Source organism: Octopus sinensis, linkage group LG5 (assembly GCF_006345805.1).
Source record: "Octopus sinensis linkage group LG5, ASM634580v1, whole genome shotgun sequence".
Lineage (NCBI taxonomy): Eukaryota > Metazoa > Mollusca > Cephalopoda > Octopoda > Octopodidae > Octopus > Octopus sinensis.
Genome location: NC_043001.1, coordinates 39208601 through 39226097, shown reverse-complemented (window position 1 = coordinate 39226097; position 17497 = coordinate 39208601). Strand labels below are relative to the sequence as shown.

Sequence of the window (17497 nt, the reverse complement as noted above, 5' to 3'; positions counted from 1 at the left end):
TTTATTAATCCTTACCCTTAAGAATGCCCTTCATAAGCATATATTTTATAAGCTTTATTTATTAAAATAAACCAAATAATTATATGATGAATATAGGATTCAGTAGATTTTTGTGTAGACATGAGACACAAAGTATCATAGAGATTTGCAATGGTGTACATGATCAGCTGTTGCTGTTGAGTATCTGAAATCACTCCTGATTAGCAAGAAAGTAATCTAACAAAGAATCTTATGTCTGTACACAAAATTAGTAGGCACCCATTGGACTCTAGAGTCCATAAATCAATTGAAAATTACATTAAAATGATAAATCTGAAGTGAAGAACAAGTACATAGTGCAGGTAGTTAATTGACTAACAAAAAAACCGAACATTCCCAAATATGATAAAATCTGTTTTGCCACACAATTTCACATCAGTAATCCTGTGAAATAAATATATAAACGTATTTCTGTAAACATATTTTCTGAATGACTTCTCTTAATGGTAACATCACTAACTTTAAATATCAATAGAATATTAAAGTGACAGAAATAATATAATACTGTATTAAATATTGACAGAACTAAATTTAGTGTTAGTACATTCTGAGATTATATCCCAGTGAAGTAAATTTTGTTCACTCAGCCTCTCAATAAGTACAACTTTTACACATAATTATTTGAATTTTACTCATAGAATAGAATTTTGGGTGTCACTTTACTGAGGAGTCCTCTTTCCAAACCCTAACTTTGAAATGACATATTAACTAAAATTACTCTTTGTTTCCTCTTGTTCATACCAATTAAATTTATTAGACAATACTCTTCTTTTTCACAATACATGAATAAGAGAATGACAAACATAACCGTACATGGACTTTGACTGGATTTAAATATTTTTTGTTTCTTAATACATGTTTCTATATAGCGCGTATATGTATATAACATAATATAATATAATAGTAACAACAATAATCTCTGGATTCATTTTATAAACATCTAATGCGTTGCTGCATGCATTTTGACAAATCATGTCTCTTAAGATCACAGTCCATATTCCTGGGATGAATACAGTGTACTTCATGGGCATCGTGCTGATCATCTTCATGGATCCATTTCATCAGGCGATATAAGATTAATGAATATACAACAGAGTTATGCTTATCCCTTTTGACGAGTATGAAGGTTGACTGAGTTATGTGGGTATTTCTGTGTGTATTTGGTGGGTAGAAGGGGAAGGTGATGAAAAGAGAGGAAAGAATGATAGCTATATGGGGATGGAGGTGTATGTGGTGAAGCTGAAATTATTTTGCTCTTCATTCAGCAGCTGTCAAGGTTGAGTAGTACATTTTTTAAAAATCTCATTTAAGGCATGACTCTCTTCAGTGAATTCTGAAGTCAGCAGTTCATCCAGTACTGCCACTGCAGCCATCAGCTGATGGGATTTATTGACTGAATTGATAAATGATACATTCTGAGGGTGATCTTTTCATTGTTTCTGGTGGTATAGTGTATAGCATCTTAAATATTGGTTTGTTTGTTTCTTTGATTGCATTCCTTCCTTGGTCTATAATGTGCTAAGGGCAGTTGATGTTATTTCATTTCAAAATGCTTTTTCAAACTCCAAAAACGATATTTTGCTTTTATGTTTACATGATATGATGATCTCAGAATGCCTATTTATCACATTTTTCCCTGGCTGCAGTGGCAGTACTGGATGAACTCTTCACAATTCATTGAAGAGTGGCATGCCTTAAATGAGATTAAAAAAATAAAAGAATGTACTTTCTTCTCTGCATAAATTGCATACTCATGATGTTCTGTTATATGGAACAGCATCATATCTATAAAAGGGAGGATGTGTGTGTGTGTGTGTGTGTGTGTACGTGATTGTAATTTATGCATGTCCATAAATTAGCACGCATGTCGCTCCAATTTTAGGAGGACATTTGTCAACACTCTATCTGGGTTTTGTCAACTTATTTTTTCCCTGAGGCACCTGTGGATAGCGTAAATATCTATTTTCATACATAGCTTTTAGCCACAAAAAATATCGGCCATTGCTTTTTGACAGCGTCGAACAATAAAAAATAAGATAAAGAAAAGTGGAAGAAGGAGGCAAAGAGTTTCATGGGAAAGACAAAGTGAGAGAGGGAAAGAGAAAGAGAGTAAGTGATGACGTTCATAAAAAATAAAATGTAAAATGTTTTGTTTTTTGTTTTTGAAAGACACTATATTTTATAATCATAGTATATATACTTTCTCACACAACAATTACAATATACTGCATTCCCTTTTGTTTGTTTGTGCGCATGTGTGTGGGTCAGTGTGTGTGTGTGCCTATACATGTACGTATGTATGTGTGTGTGTTTGTATGTTAGATATGTAAATAAACAGATCAATATACAGACGGATAGGTATATAGACTATATGAACAGATACATATGGAGACACGGATCCACACATATAAATATGGACATCCATACATACAAACATGGTACATAGTTACATAACACACACACAGATATGCACACACAAGGAGACAGAGGTGCATATATATACAAACATGCTCACACACACATACACAGAAAATACACAAACACAGACAGGCAAGCACATAAATATGCAGGATACGATGAAAAGAGAGGAAAGAATGATAGCTATATGGGGATGGAGGTGTATGTGGTGAAGTTGAACTTATTTTGCACACACATACATACATATATACATATGCATACACACACATATATACATACAAACACATGCAAACACACACATACATACGTACATGTGTGCATGTATAGGCACACACACTGACCCACACACATGCACACAAACAAACAAAAGGGAACGTAGTGTAAATAATGGACAGAGTCAAAACTATTGAAAAGGTTGCAAGACGCAACGAAAATTTTAGAAAAATAAAAATAAGAAATAAGTGGAAATTTTACCGGTGAGTGTGTTAAATAATAAGGCGCAAAAAGAAAATGACTCTCCCCAGACATAACAGAATATGCTTCAACACATGAACTCATATAAAGAATCTTGCAAACCAAATCCCAAAACGAATTACAATATATTTATTTATTTTAAATCGTTCATCTTTCTCCCCCTTCTCTCTCTCTCACACACATTACTTTGGGTGTGAAAGAGTTTTGTTTTTATTTTACGCTGAGTAAAAAAGTGTTTTGTTGACAATCCATTTATTTAACAACATAAAAACAAAGAGGTGAGTAATAATTTGTCAGTGAATTACACAATATAAATGGGTACAATTTGCGGGGCTTGCACCACACCCCACTCCATTTCACGGACCACAAAAAGGGTTTTGAGGCCAGAGTAGTTGATTCCACACAAAAAAAAACGATTTTTTTTCTTAGTGAAAATCGTGCAAGTATTAATCTGCAAATTTAACAACATTTTTTCCATTCATTTCTGTTTATGAACATGTATGCATGCACAAAACATGCAATAGGTGTACGTACATACGTGTGTGTATGTGTGTTCGTGTCTGTTGCTCATATATATTTATATTATATTATATATATATAACTAATTTCAACGGATTTCGCCCAAATTTGACATCTATATTATTTAGTTTGGTTTGAAATAAAGACCTTGATTAGCTTAATAATCGTAACTTAATCCCGGGCAAGGCTTGGTTATACTGCTAGTTTTTTTTATAATAGACCAGTGGATTGTAAGCTCCACTCCATTCTGTTTGGGCCTCCAGACAAAGTTCGACAGTGATGCAGAGTGCTTTTTATTGATAGTGGAAAATGATGTGACATGATTATGTAGACAATTTTTCATGTTGTCTCCAGTGCCACCAATATACGTGTATTTCTGCATATCAGCCTTCACATTTGTAAATTACATTCTTTGTCATTATATCTGCATGACTCTTTACGTCTACAGTTACATAAAATGTTTATTTCCATTCTCCCTACAGAAAGACATCCTCTTTCCTCTTTCTCTTGTAATTGTGTACTCATTTCCCTTATGTATGAATTAGATCTTTAATTGTGTGGTGTTGTTTGGGTCCAGTTTTGCTATTGATGAGTTTTTATTACCCCTATTTGCAACCATTCCAGGCAAATACACAAATGTATTTCAGTAAACATATCTGTGAATGGCTTCTCTTAATGGTAACATCACCACCTTTAAATATCAATAGAATATTGAAGTGACAGAAATAGTACAATACTGTACAAAATATTGACAGAACTAAATTTAATGTTTGGACATTCTAATATTACATCCCAATCAAGTAAATTTTGTCCGATCAGCCTATCAATAAGTACTACTTTTACATAATTATTAGCATTATGCTTATAGAATATAATTCTGGGTGCCACTTTACTGAGGAACTCTCTTTCCAAACATTAACTTTGAAAATCAACCAAAATTATTCTTTGTTTCATCTTGTTCATAGCAAATAAATTCATTAGACAATACTTGTCTTTTTCCCAATACATGAATGCGAGGATGGAGAATATATACTCTACATGCACAGTGGCTGATGTACCTGGCTTTTGTCAACATGGAGAAAGCCTTTGATAGGGTACCCGACTCCCTTATCTGGTGGTCAATGTGATAGCTAGGGATAGATGAAAGGTTAATGAGAATGGTAAAGCCATGTGTAGGAATGCTGCAAATAAGGTGAAGGTGAGCAATGAGTGTAGCAATAAGTTTATTGTACATGTTGGAGTCTACAAAGGCTCAGTTATCTGTCTCCTCCTGTTTATTTTAGTCCTTCAAGCTTTAATAGTGGAATTAAAGACCTACTGTCCCTGGGAGCTCCTCTACGCTGATGACCTTGTTCTTATAGCTAAATCACTACCTGACCTAAAGAAGAAATTTCAGATGTGGAAACAAGGTCTGGAATCTAATGGCCTTAGAGTTAATCTATCAAAAAAAAAAAAATTCTAATAAGTAGGAAAACAAGCAAATCACAAGTCCTTTCTGGGAGATGGTCCTACTCAATATGTAAGAATGGTGTCAGTAGAAACTCCATACACTGCAATTTTTTGACACATAAGAGGTATAGTGGAATCACAAGAAATTAAATGGAGAATATAGTCTTTGTGTGTGACAAATGTACAAGTACAATAAGCACTAAATATGCACAGACAATAAGCTCCCTCAAATACATAGAGGGAACATCAAAAGTAGTAGACAGCTTCTGTTATCTAACAGACCAAGTTAGCGGCGGTGGAAGAAGTTCTGAAAGTGTAGTTACTAGGATAAGCATGGGCTGGGCAAAGTTCAGAGAGCTTCTACCATCATTGGTAACAAAGAGCCCCTCCCTCAGAGTGAAAGGCAGACTGTATGATGCCTGTGTACATTGAACTATATTACATAGTAGTCAAACATGGACTTTGCCTACAAAGCACTTGCAAAGTATTGAAAGAAATGAAGCTAGCATGATCTGTTGGATGGGTAATGTTAGGTACATGCACAACAAAATGTAAATGATTTAAGAGGATAAGAGGGATCAGATGTTGGGGATAAGAGGCATCAGATGTTGTGTGCAAGAGAGAAGACTGCACCAGTTTGGTCGTGTGATGAGTAGGAATGAGGATAGCCATGTAAAGAAGTGCTGAGATCTAAATGTGGAGGGACTTATGGAAGGAGTTGACACCAGAAGACATGGGACACAGTGGTGAGAAAAGATTTCCAGACCATGGGCCTTATTGAGGAAATGACAAGGTGGTGATTTGCTGTACTTGATAAGAGACATCAAGCTAAGAAAAATCACTGTCTTCCATACATGCAGGTTTGTCTTTTCAGGTGCTGATGCCATTTAAAATGCACCTGTGCGCTAGCTGCATTAATGCACCTGTGCCAGTGCAGCATAAATGCACCTGTGCTGTTAGTACATAAAAAGTACCCAATACACTCTGTTAAAGCCATAGAAACCATACCACAACATAGAGTTGGTATCTGGAAAACTCCCTGCTAACCATCTCCATGTCAAACCATCCAAACTATGACAGCGTGGAAAGCAGACATTAAATGATGATGATGATGTTTATATGTAAAATATATGATATATTTTATTATTATTATTTTTAAAGACTTTCTGCACAACATCAAAATAATTAAAATATCCTCTCCAAACAATAAATATGCCCATTTTTTATTTTATTTCCTGAAGTTATATAAGTTCAGTATGCTGAAGTTAGTGAGCCCAAATATGCATGTAAGTAGAATCAGTGTTGCTAGTTGACAGTTTGATCTCAGAAATATTAAATAAAAAAAGAAAGCTAACAATCATAGCATATATATATATTCTTTTATTTGTTTCAGTCATTTGACTGCAGACATGCTGGAACACCACCTTTAGTTGAGCAAATCAACCCTAGGACTTATTCTTTGTAAGCCTAGTACTTATTCTATCGGTCTCTTTTGCCGAACCACTAAGTTACGGGGACATAAAATAACCAGCATTGGTTGTCAATCAATGTTGGGAGACAAACATAGACACACAAATATATATACACACATGCATATATATATATATATGTGTGTGTGTGTGTATATATGTGTGTGTGTGTGTGTGATGGGCTTCTTTCAGTTTCCGTCTACCAAATCCAGTCACAAGGCTTTGATTGGCTTGAGGCTATAATAGAAAACACTTGCCTAAGGTGCCACATAGTGGGACTGAACCCGGAACCACGTGGTTGGTAAGCAAGCTACCTACCACACACATGCAAAAGACAGAGATGAAAAAAGCACAGAAGTAAATCTAAGATATTTCAATTTAGAAAGTATTTAATAAGATGATTTAAAAATATAGAATATTACTAATTTTGATGAAGAATCTCATCTTATCAAATATTAGTAAAAATTCATAAAAGTTTGGGGTAAAAACAGTTTATCTTCTCTTTGGAAGTCAAAAACATGTCTGGTGTCTTTTCATTGTCTATTTTAAATATTGTTTGGTAAAGAGTTCAAGGTGTTCAAGAGGGGGTGTAGTTATCTATTCATCATCATGTTTAACGTCCGTTTTCCATGCTGGCATGGGTTGGACAGTTTAACTGGGGACTGGCGAGCCAGTTGGCTGCACCAGGCTCCAATCTGATCTGGCAGAGTTTCTACAGCTGGATGCCCTTGTGGGTTCCTGCCAAAAGAGTGGTTTAAAAGTATTTATTGAATGGGTTTGAGTGTGTTCGTGTGCGTATTGTGTTGAATGTCTTTCCAACATGTTTGCTATGTGACCAGCTGTGTGCTGATGGGTTGTGATGAATGTCTTGTTTAAAGACAAAATTAAGATTTTCCTTCTTTGGGTTTGACATTTTCTTTTGAGTGTCTCCACCTGTGTGTAGGTGTGTGTGTTTGTTTTTTGCAATGTTTTCTTGTGTGTGTGTGTGTGTGCAGGCATATATATATATATATACATATGCCTGCACACACACATATATATATATAGAAGTCCATTCCTGCACGGGTTGCAGTGTGATTGCTTAAAGAGATTTTCTTTGTATTTTTGTCTCAGATTTGTTGGCAATGGGTCATCATTCTGTTGCATAGCGATCCACCTGCCTGACCTATGTAATTATGCTGGCAACCATTGCATGTGATTACATTGATCAGGTTTTCTGTGTTGCAAGTGAGATTAAATTCTGGTCCCTCAAGAGCCACATTTTGTAACAGTTGGATTAGGGATTTTTTTGTGTATTTTTGCCTCTAGTGAGAATGAGTTTTAGTGTTTTGTGTGCCTTTTGATTTTGATGATTTATTGTTTTTCTACGATTTTCCTCATTTTTTCATTTGTAAATAAGATGGTGAGGTTTTTGTGATAAAATATTTTGGTGTTTCTGGGATTGAAGGTTGACATGAATGGTATGACATTTTTCCTTCTTTTGTTTTTGTTTTCCTAAGTTCATTGTTTCGCCTCGTTTAGGGTTGTAGCCCAACTAATTAGAGAGAGAGTTACCTTAGATGATATGCAGTTTGGGTTCGTGCCAGGGAAAAGTACTACTGATGCTATATTCCTGGTAAGACAGCTGCAGGAGAAATACCTAGCCAAAGATAAGCCCTTGTACCTGGCTTTTGTTGACTTGGAGAAAGCCTTTGACAGGGTCCCCCGGTCCCTTATCTGGTGGTCAATGAGGAAACTAGGGATAGAAGAATGGTTGGTGAGAGCTGTTCAAGCCATGTACAGAGACGCTGCTAGTAAGGTGAGGGTTGGCAACGAGTACAGTGAAGAATTCCGGGTAGAGGTTGGGGTCCACCAAGGTTCAGTCCTCAGTCCCCTCCTATTTATCATAGTCCTCCAGGCAATAACGGAGGAATTCAAGACAGGTTGCCCCTGGGAGCTCCTCTATGCTGATGACCTTGCTCTAATTGCTGAGTCACTATCAGAACTGGAGGAGAAGTTTCAGGTGTGGAAACAAGGATTAGAATCGAAGGGCCTTAGAATCAACCTAGCCAAAACCAAAGTTCTAATAAGTAGGAAGGTAGATCAATCACAAACGCCTTCAGGTAGATGGCCCTGCTCGATCTGTAAAAAAGGTGTAGGTAGAAACTCTATAAGATGCACCAAGTGTAAGCTATGGACACATAAGAGGTGCAGCAATGTCAAAGGAAGGCTAACTAGGAAAATAGTTTTTGTCTGTGGCAAATGCTCAGGAGCAATAAACACTGGAAATATGCAGAGACCAACTTCTGCCACGTTCCAGGGAGACAAACTAGAAGTAGTTGATAGCTTCCGCTACCTAGGAGACCAAGTCAGTAGCGGGGGTGGGTGTGCTGAAAGTGTAACTGCTAGAGTAAGAATAGCCTGGGCAAAGTTTAGAGAGCTCTTACCCCTGCTGGTGACAAAAGGCCTCTCGCTCAGAGTAAAAGGCAGACTGTATGATGCATGTGTACGTACAGCCATGCTACATAGTAGTGAAACATGGGCCGTGACTGCTGAGGATATGCGTAAGCTCGCAAGAAATGAAGCCAGTATGCTCCGATGGATGTGTAATGTCAGTGTTCATAATCGTCAGAGTGTAAGTTCCTTGAGAGAAAAGTTGAACCTAAGAAGCGTCAGTTGTGGCGTGCAAGAGAGACGGCTGCGCTGGTATGGTCATGTGACAAGAAAGGCTGAAGATAGTTGTGTGCAAAAGTGCTACACCCTAGCAGTGGAGGGAACCTGTGGAAGAGGTAGACCCAGGAAAACCTGGGACGAGGTGGTGAAGCACGACCTTCGAACTTTAGGTCTCACTAAGGAAATGTCTAGAGACCGAGACCTATGGAAGTATGCTGTGCATGAGAAGACCCGGCAAGACTAGTCAGGCCATAACCCGTGGCCCCGACCGGGGACGTAGTCAGTCCTGTGCATACCTTCCTTCTTGTGACACTTATGAAGACCTGTTGAGGCAAGTGAAAATCAAATCAAATCAAAACAAATCAAAATAGATGAACATCAGTGGAATTGTATTCTTCGTGGTACCAGTGCCGGTGGCACACAAGAAAACCACCCAAACGTGGCCGTAACCAGTACCGCATCGACTGGCCTCCGTGCTGTGGGCACAACACACACCATCCGATCGTGGCCGTTCGCCAGCCTCATCTGGCACCTGTGCCGGTGGCACATAAAGACACCATCCGAAGACCCGGCGACGTAGTCAGTCCACCTGTGCATACCTTCCCTCTTATGACACTTGTGAAGACCTGTTGAGGCAAGTGTGTGACACTTGTGAAGACCTGTTGAGGCAGAGGCAAGTGTGTGACACTTGTGGAGACCTGTTGAGGCAAGTGTGTGACCCTTGTGAAGACCTGTTGAGGCAAGTGAAAATCAAACCAAATCAAAATAGATGAATATCAATGGAATTTGTATCTTTGTGGTTCCAGTACCGGTGGCACACAAGAAAACCATCCGAACGTGGCCGTCGACTGGCCTCCGTGCTGTGGGCACAACAAACACCATCTGATCGTGGCCGTTCGCCAGCCTCATCTGGCACCTGTGTCGGTGGCACATAAAAACACCACCACCATCCAAAGACCCGGCGACGTAGTCAGTCCACCTGTGCTTACCTTCCCTCTTATGACACTTGTGAAGACCTGTTGAGGCAGAGGCAAGTGTGTGACACTTTGTGAAGACCTGTTGAGGCAGAGGCAAGTGTGTGACACTTGTGGAGACCTGTTGAGGCAAGTGTGTGACACGCGTGACACTTGTGAAGACCTGTTGAGGCAAGTGAAATCAAACCAAATCAAAATAGATGAACATCAATGGAATTTGTATCTTTGTGGTTCCAGTACCGGTGGCACACAAGAAAACCATCCGATCGTGGCCGTTCGCCAGCCACATCTGGCACCTGTGTCGGTGGCACATAAAGACACCATCCGAAGACCCGGCGACGTAGACAGTCCACCTATGCATACCTTCCTTCTTGTGACACTTGTGAAGACCTGTTGAGGCAAGTGAAAATCAAATCAAATCAAAACAAATCAAAATAGATGAACATAAATGGAATTTGTATCTTTGTGGTACCAGTGCCGGTGGCACACAAGAAAATCATCCGAACGTGGCCGTAGCCAGTACCGCATAGACTGGCCTCCGTGCTTTGGGGACGTAACAAACACCATCCGATCGTGGCCGTCCGCCAGCCTCATCTGGCACCTGTGTCGGTGGCACATAAAAACACCATCCGAGCGTGGCCGTCTGCCAGCCTCGTCTGGCACCTGTGTCGGTGGCACATAAAAACACCATCCGAGCGTGGCCGTTCGCCAGCCTCGTCTGGCACCTGTGTCGGTGGCACATAAAATCACCCACTACACTCTCGGAGTGGTTGGCGTTAGGAAGGGCATCCAGCTGTAGAAACACTGCCAGATCTGACTGGCCTGGTGCAGCCTTCGGGCTCCCCAGACCCCAGTTGAACCGTCCAACCCATGCTAGCATGGAAAACGGACGCTAAATGATGATGATGATGATGATGATGATTTATGTTAAGAGGAAAGGCTCTTTGAATAAGTGTGTCCTTCAGTTCCTCTAGTTTTTGTTCACATGTGGATGGTTCTGATACTGTGGTGCAAATTCATTTTGCTAGGTTGAAGTGAATGTTGGGTTTTGGTGTGTTTCAGATGACATGATGTAAAAAGAAGGTATTGTTTGGAGTCAGTAGGTTTGTAGAATATGTCCGTTTTTATTCATCCATCTTGGTTTGTGATTAGGATAGCCAGAAAGGCGAATTCTTTGGGGTTAAACTTTATTGTGAATTGGATGTTATTGCAGAGGTCGTTTAACATATTTTAAAATTCAGTTAGCTTGTCAATGTTTTCCTCCCATAAGATAAAGCAACCATCCAAATATTTTTTCTGATTGTTTCTGAGTTGCATATGGAACGTGTCACTGAATATTAGAAGAGATTGGTTGTAGATCTTTTTCAATGCATGTTGGAATTTTAGACTGATGAGTGTCTAACCAGTACTGGATTGCAGTTATTGCATAATCATAGCGAATGTTGATGTACAGGTTGACAACATCAAATGAAGTAAAAATTGTATGTTTATCTACCATTTTTGGTAGATGATTTTGCATGTCAATGTCATCTCGTACGTAGCTCTGTAAATGGTTTAGGAATGGTTTTAGAAGGATGTCCAAGAAGTTATGGGTCTGTGTATTTCTCATGCCAGGCCAGCTATGATTGGTCTCAATTTTAGATCATCTGGAGGTATTAACTGTATATATTTGTTCATAATGTATTCATAGTAGGAATCTAGTACTTTATTTAAAACTCATTCTCATTGAAACAAAAACGCACAAGGAAACCCCCAACCCAAGTGTCACAAAATGCGGAAGAACAAACTATGGCATTTTCCATTAACTGATGGTCAAACCTTCAAAGTTTAATCCAATCTCACCTGCAACATGGGAAACCTGATCTATGTCATCTCATGCAATGATTGCCAACAAAAGAAAACATCACAAAACACATATACACAAAAGAAAACATTGCAAAAAAACACACACACAAACACACATGTACGCTCACACACACATACACACAAAAGAAAACATTGTAAAAAACACACACACAAACACACACATGTACACTCACACACACATACACAAAAAAAAGAAAACAGAGAAAACACATGCACAAACACAAACACATACACACGAAAATGTAAACAAAGAAGACACAAGCACATACACAAACACATACACACATATACACACCAAAGCAAACATCACATCACTAAAACACACATACACTCACACACACACCTCTGCACACATACAGAAACACACACAAACACTTACACACACACACACATTCACTCATACAGACACATAGGTACAAAAGAAAACATCACAAAAACACACAGACATACACACCTCTGCACTCACACACATACACACAAAACAAAAAATTGCAAAAACACACTCACATGTCTGCAAACACACACATACATACAAAAGAAAACATCACAAAACACACACACACCTCTGCAGACACACACACACCACTGCAAACACACACACACAAACACCTACACATACACCTCTGCACGCACACACACACACACACACACACACATACAAAGGAAAACATCACAAAAAGAACACACACACCTCTGCACACACAGAACATATTTAAAACATAGTTTTTAATACATGACTTCTTCATTAAGGAAATATTATAAAAGAAGAAAAATCAATAAAACAGTTTGATTTCAAATACAGTATTAAGAATAACAATAATTACAATATGAAAGGACAACTTTCTACTTTCACTGTAATATCATATACTCTATATTTTATACTAGCTGCTATGTTCTACACCTCTACGCACTAAAGATAGCCCTACTGAAAACAACAAAGAAATTGGATAAATCCAAAAATCTATTTTGCTTTAATTTTTTTGATATTGGTTATATCAAGACATTATATTAAAATATTTATTTTGAAATGAGTTTCATACTGTCCTTTTAAGTTTTGTTTTCTTGAAAGTAGAGAGGGCCACAAGCAAACAAAACAAAGACGTAATTTAAGACAATGGACATGACCCTAGTAAATTGAATGAAATAAATAAGAAGCAAAGCTGGTGGACATAAAAGTTAAATCACTATGTGGGAATGAACTGAGCATGGATTTAAAAAGAATATTTCAAAATTTAGTAATGAAGTGGCTTGTTTCACTATTGAATTTGTGTTATTAGCTGTATTATAATAGTTAACACACTATGAAATCATGAGGAAGAGGTTCAATTCTTATAATTTTTTCACTTTCATATTTTTTTTTTTGTTTGCATCTATAATTAATTTATGGCATGCTCTTAAAATCTATATTAAAATCTACAGAGTGTGTGCGTGTGTGAATAATCACCATAAATTGGATTGAATGTTAGATATTCATAACAGCTCTCATTTGCTATACATCCATTGTTCATTTACTGATCATTAATTAGGAGCAAGTGTTTGATTTTAGGCTGTGATTTTATACAAAACATATAGAAATTGTAAATAAAATGGCACCGGAAATTTTGTAACAGTCTCTCTTTTTATGTTAAAAGCTTTGTGTTTGTGAGACCTAATAGTAAAACTTTTAGAACTTATTGCCCTAACCAATCAATGTTTACATTATTGTAAATTATGGTAATATTTACATCTTTTAATATAATTTCTGAGATCATCATACTAATTGCTCTTCCTTATGAAGAGCTTTGTTTGTGCACCTAGTTTCAAAGTTCCAATCATTCTAGTATTTAAGCAAGCATGTTCTGGTATTTAACTATTTTTATGCCAAGCATTTTCACAAACACTAAGCATTAAATATTTAAGAGATCAGGATCTCATGTTAACATCTCATGTACATTTTTATTCTTTTATTTTTCAGATTACCAGTGAAGGGCCACATTTTTCAGATGAACTAACACCTAGAACCTTGTAGTATAGTATATAGCACCTTCTAGAAGTGAATGAAGTCTTGTGAGCAATGTAAGTCAGTCTCGTTATTATTTTATGGACACTGTTTGCAAGCACTACAGACTTGGACAAAATATTTCATATTACCAAAACATTATTGATTTCTGTTTATTCTGTAACTGCATAGCTTTTGTATTCACAGTTTTAATAAATTCTTGATTTATTTTTAAACTTCATAAATGTCTATCTATAACTAAACATTTGAACCAGACACAACAAAATTTGTTTCAACGCACAAATTCACACAAGAGTCTTGCAAACAAGATACAAAAATGAAATATCATGATGTTTTTCTTATTGCTTATTTATTTCTAGTTTATTTTCTAATTCTCTATATATCAAATATGTTACCACAAGTTTCTATTTGTTTTCTTAACTAGAAACTATCTAAAAGTATATCTATGAATTTCATATCTTTAATGAGACAAAGATTTGGTTTTTTTTTTATAATATTACAAAAGAATGTAAATAGGGGCTTTTCATTATCTTCACCATCATCATTTAATGTCTGTTGTCCATAGGATGGATGGTTTGATCAGGGCTAGCTAGCTGGAAGGCTGCATCAGACTCCAGTCTGATCTGATATGGTTTTCTGTGGCTAGATGCCCTTCCTAATGCTAACCACTCCAAGAGTGTAATGGGTGTTTTTATGTGCCACCGGCACGGGTACCATTTGTGTGACACCAGTACCTGCTATGACTACAGTTTTACTTGGTTTTATGTGTTTTCTTCTCAGGCATGACATAATGCCAAAAGTCTTGATCATTGTCTCTGTGAGGCCAAACACCTGAAAGGAGCTCACCAACTTTGCCTCCATAAGGCTTAATGTTTGAAAGGTGCTTTTTACATGCCAGTGGCATGGGTGCCAATAATGTGACACCAGCATCAGCTATGACTATGATTTCACTTGGCTTGATGGGTCCTCTCAAGCACAGCACATTGCTAAAAGTCTTGGACACAAGTCATTACTACCTCTATGAGGACCAAAGTTCAAAGATCATACTTCACCACCTTGTCCCATGTCTTCCTGGGTCTACCTCTACTATAGGTTCCCTACACAGCTGTCCTTGTCCATATACATCACATTTGATGCCTCTTATTCCCAACTTGTCTCTCAAGGAGCTTACACTCTGCTGAACATGCACACTTACATTGCATATCCAGCAAAGCATACTTGCTTCATTTCTTTCAAGCCTATGCATGTCCTTGACTGTTATAGCCCATGTTTCACTGCCATGCAGCACTGCTGTTTGCACACAGGCATCATACAATCTGCCTTTCACTCTGAGAGAGAGAGACCTTTTGTTGCCAGTAGAAGTAAGAGCTCTCTGAACTTTGCCCAGCCTAATCTTATTCTCACAGCTATGCTTTTTGTTATAATTTGGTCACTTGATCAATTCATCTTCTGTTTGTGTGTGTGTGTGTAGAGTGTGTGTGTGTGTGTGTGTGTGTGAGTGTGTAATGTGTGTTTGTACGTGCATGAGAGAGAGAAGAGTGAGTGAGTGTGTGAATGAGTGTGAGAGTTAGTGAAATGACCTTGTAAAAGGGTACAAATTGAAAATTTTAAATTTGTTATTTTCATAAGATACATAATTTTTCTGTATGAATTTTCAGTTCATATTATATTCTATGTTCTATTGATTTCACTGCTAGAAAACGATAATTTTTTCTTCAATTTTACATTCATTTTTTCATGCATGTAACACAATATCTGCAATAAGATTTGAATTTATGACTAAGTGATCACTACTTCAGTACATTTACCTTATATTTCTTTTCACTTTACCAATATTTCTCTGCCTTCATGTTGTTTAACACTTATATTATTGTATGATTTTTAACTCAGTAAATAAAGGCGAATTATACTTTCTTTAAATATTATTTTATCTTTTCTGTTAACCATTTCAATAGAATTTGAATTAACTTTTTAGTTAGTTCATATGCATGAGTATATACATATGCATATGTATATTTTCTGAGATTTTTTCTAGTTTTCCTTCTAGCTAATCTAAGTGCCTTTTGGACACATTTTCTATTATGCATCAACAAAGACTTCCTCCATGGTTATGCTTTCCATGTGTATTGCTAAAATGTAAGTCCCCCACCCAAACAAATTACATCTCATATTTGAGGCTCCAATGAACCTATATTAAGGCACTCAACTCAGAGTCCTCTGTAACTTATAGTACAAACAGCTGTAATCTAATGAAGTTCATAACATAACCATCATTTTTCCTGTGTCGTCTCTTTTTCTTGTTCCTACTCTATACTAACATTTTCTTGTGAAACATAAGTTCAACACCAAGTCATTAGTCTCACAATATCTAAGTGAAATGTATGTATGTATGTATATATGTATGTATGTATGTATGTATGTATGTATGTATGTATGTATGTATGTATGTATGTATGTATGTATGTATGTGTGTGTGTGTGTGTGTGTATATATCATCATCATCATCATCATCGTTTAACGTCCGTTCTCCATGCTAGCATGGGTTGGACGGTTCGACCAGGGATCTGGGAAGCCAGAAGGCTGCACCAGGCTCCAGTCTTATCTGGCAATGTTTCTACAGCTGGATGCCCTTCCTAATGCCAACCACTCCATGAGTGTAGTGGGTGCTTTTTACGTGCCACCTGCACAGGTGCCAGGCGAGGCTGGCAACGGCCACGGTCGGATTGGTGTATTTTACGTGCCACCGGCACGGAAGCCAGTCGAGGCGGCGCTGGCATCGGCCACGAGTCGGATAGTGCTTTTTATGTACCACCAGACCAGGGATCCTGGCTGGTTCAATTCGATTTCGATTTCGATTTCGCTTGCCCCAACATGTCTTCGCAAGCAAAGGGGGTTGGCATGGGTGCCTGTCGTCGGATGAGGTTCTATATTGACTTCGCTTGCCTCAACAGGTCTTTGTGTCCAAGGGAGGAAAGGCATGCATGTGGGCTGGGCTCACTTGTCCTGCCTGGTCTTCTTGTGTACAGCGTATTTCCAAAGTTCTCGGTCGCTGGTCATTTCCTCAGTGAGGCCTAAAGTTCGAAGGTCGTGCTTCACCACCTTGTCCCAGGTTTTCCTGGGTCTACCTCTTCCATGAGTTCCCTCAACTGCTAGGGAGTGGCACTTTCTCACACACCTATCTTCATCCATTCTCGCCACATGACCATACCAGCGCAATTGTCTCTCTTGCACACCACAACTGATGCTTCTTAGGTACAACATTTCTCTCAAGGTACTAACGCTCTGTGGAGTATGTACACTGACATTACACATCCATCGGAGCATACTGGCTTCATTTCTCACGAGCTTACACATGTCCTCAGCAGTCACGGCCCATGTTTCACTGCCATGTAGCATGGCTGTTCGTACACATGCATCATACAGTCTGCCTTTTACTCTGAGCGAGAGGCCTTTAGTCACCAGCAGAGGTAAGAGCTCCCTAAACGTTGCCCAGGCTATTCTTATTCTAGCAGTTACACTTTCAGCGCACCCACCCCCACTACTGACTTGGTCACCTAGATAACGGAAGTTATCAACTACTTCTAGTTTCTCCCCCTGGAAAGTGACGGAAGTTGTTTTCTGCAGATTTTCAGAGGTTA

General features: G+C 38.1%; 1 protein-coding gene across 1 annotated transcript in view; it reads left to right on the top strand.

Moving 5' to 3' along the window:
• Positions 1-14422, top strand: part of LOC115212116 — a 798722-nt gene extending 784300 nt beyond the window's left edge. Inside the window, exon 40 of the mRNA XM_036503334.1 lies at positions 13815-14422. Coding sequence (XP_036359227.1) covers positions 13815-13825 — 11 coding nt within the window. The 3' untranslated portion in view covers positions 13826-14422. The remainder of the gene's footprint in view (positions 1-13814) is intronic.
• Positions 14423-17497: the final 3075 nt, after the last annotated feature.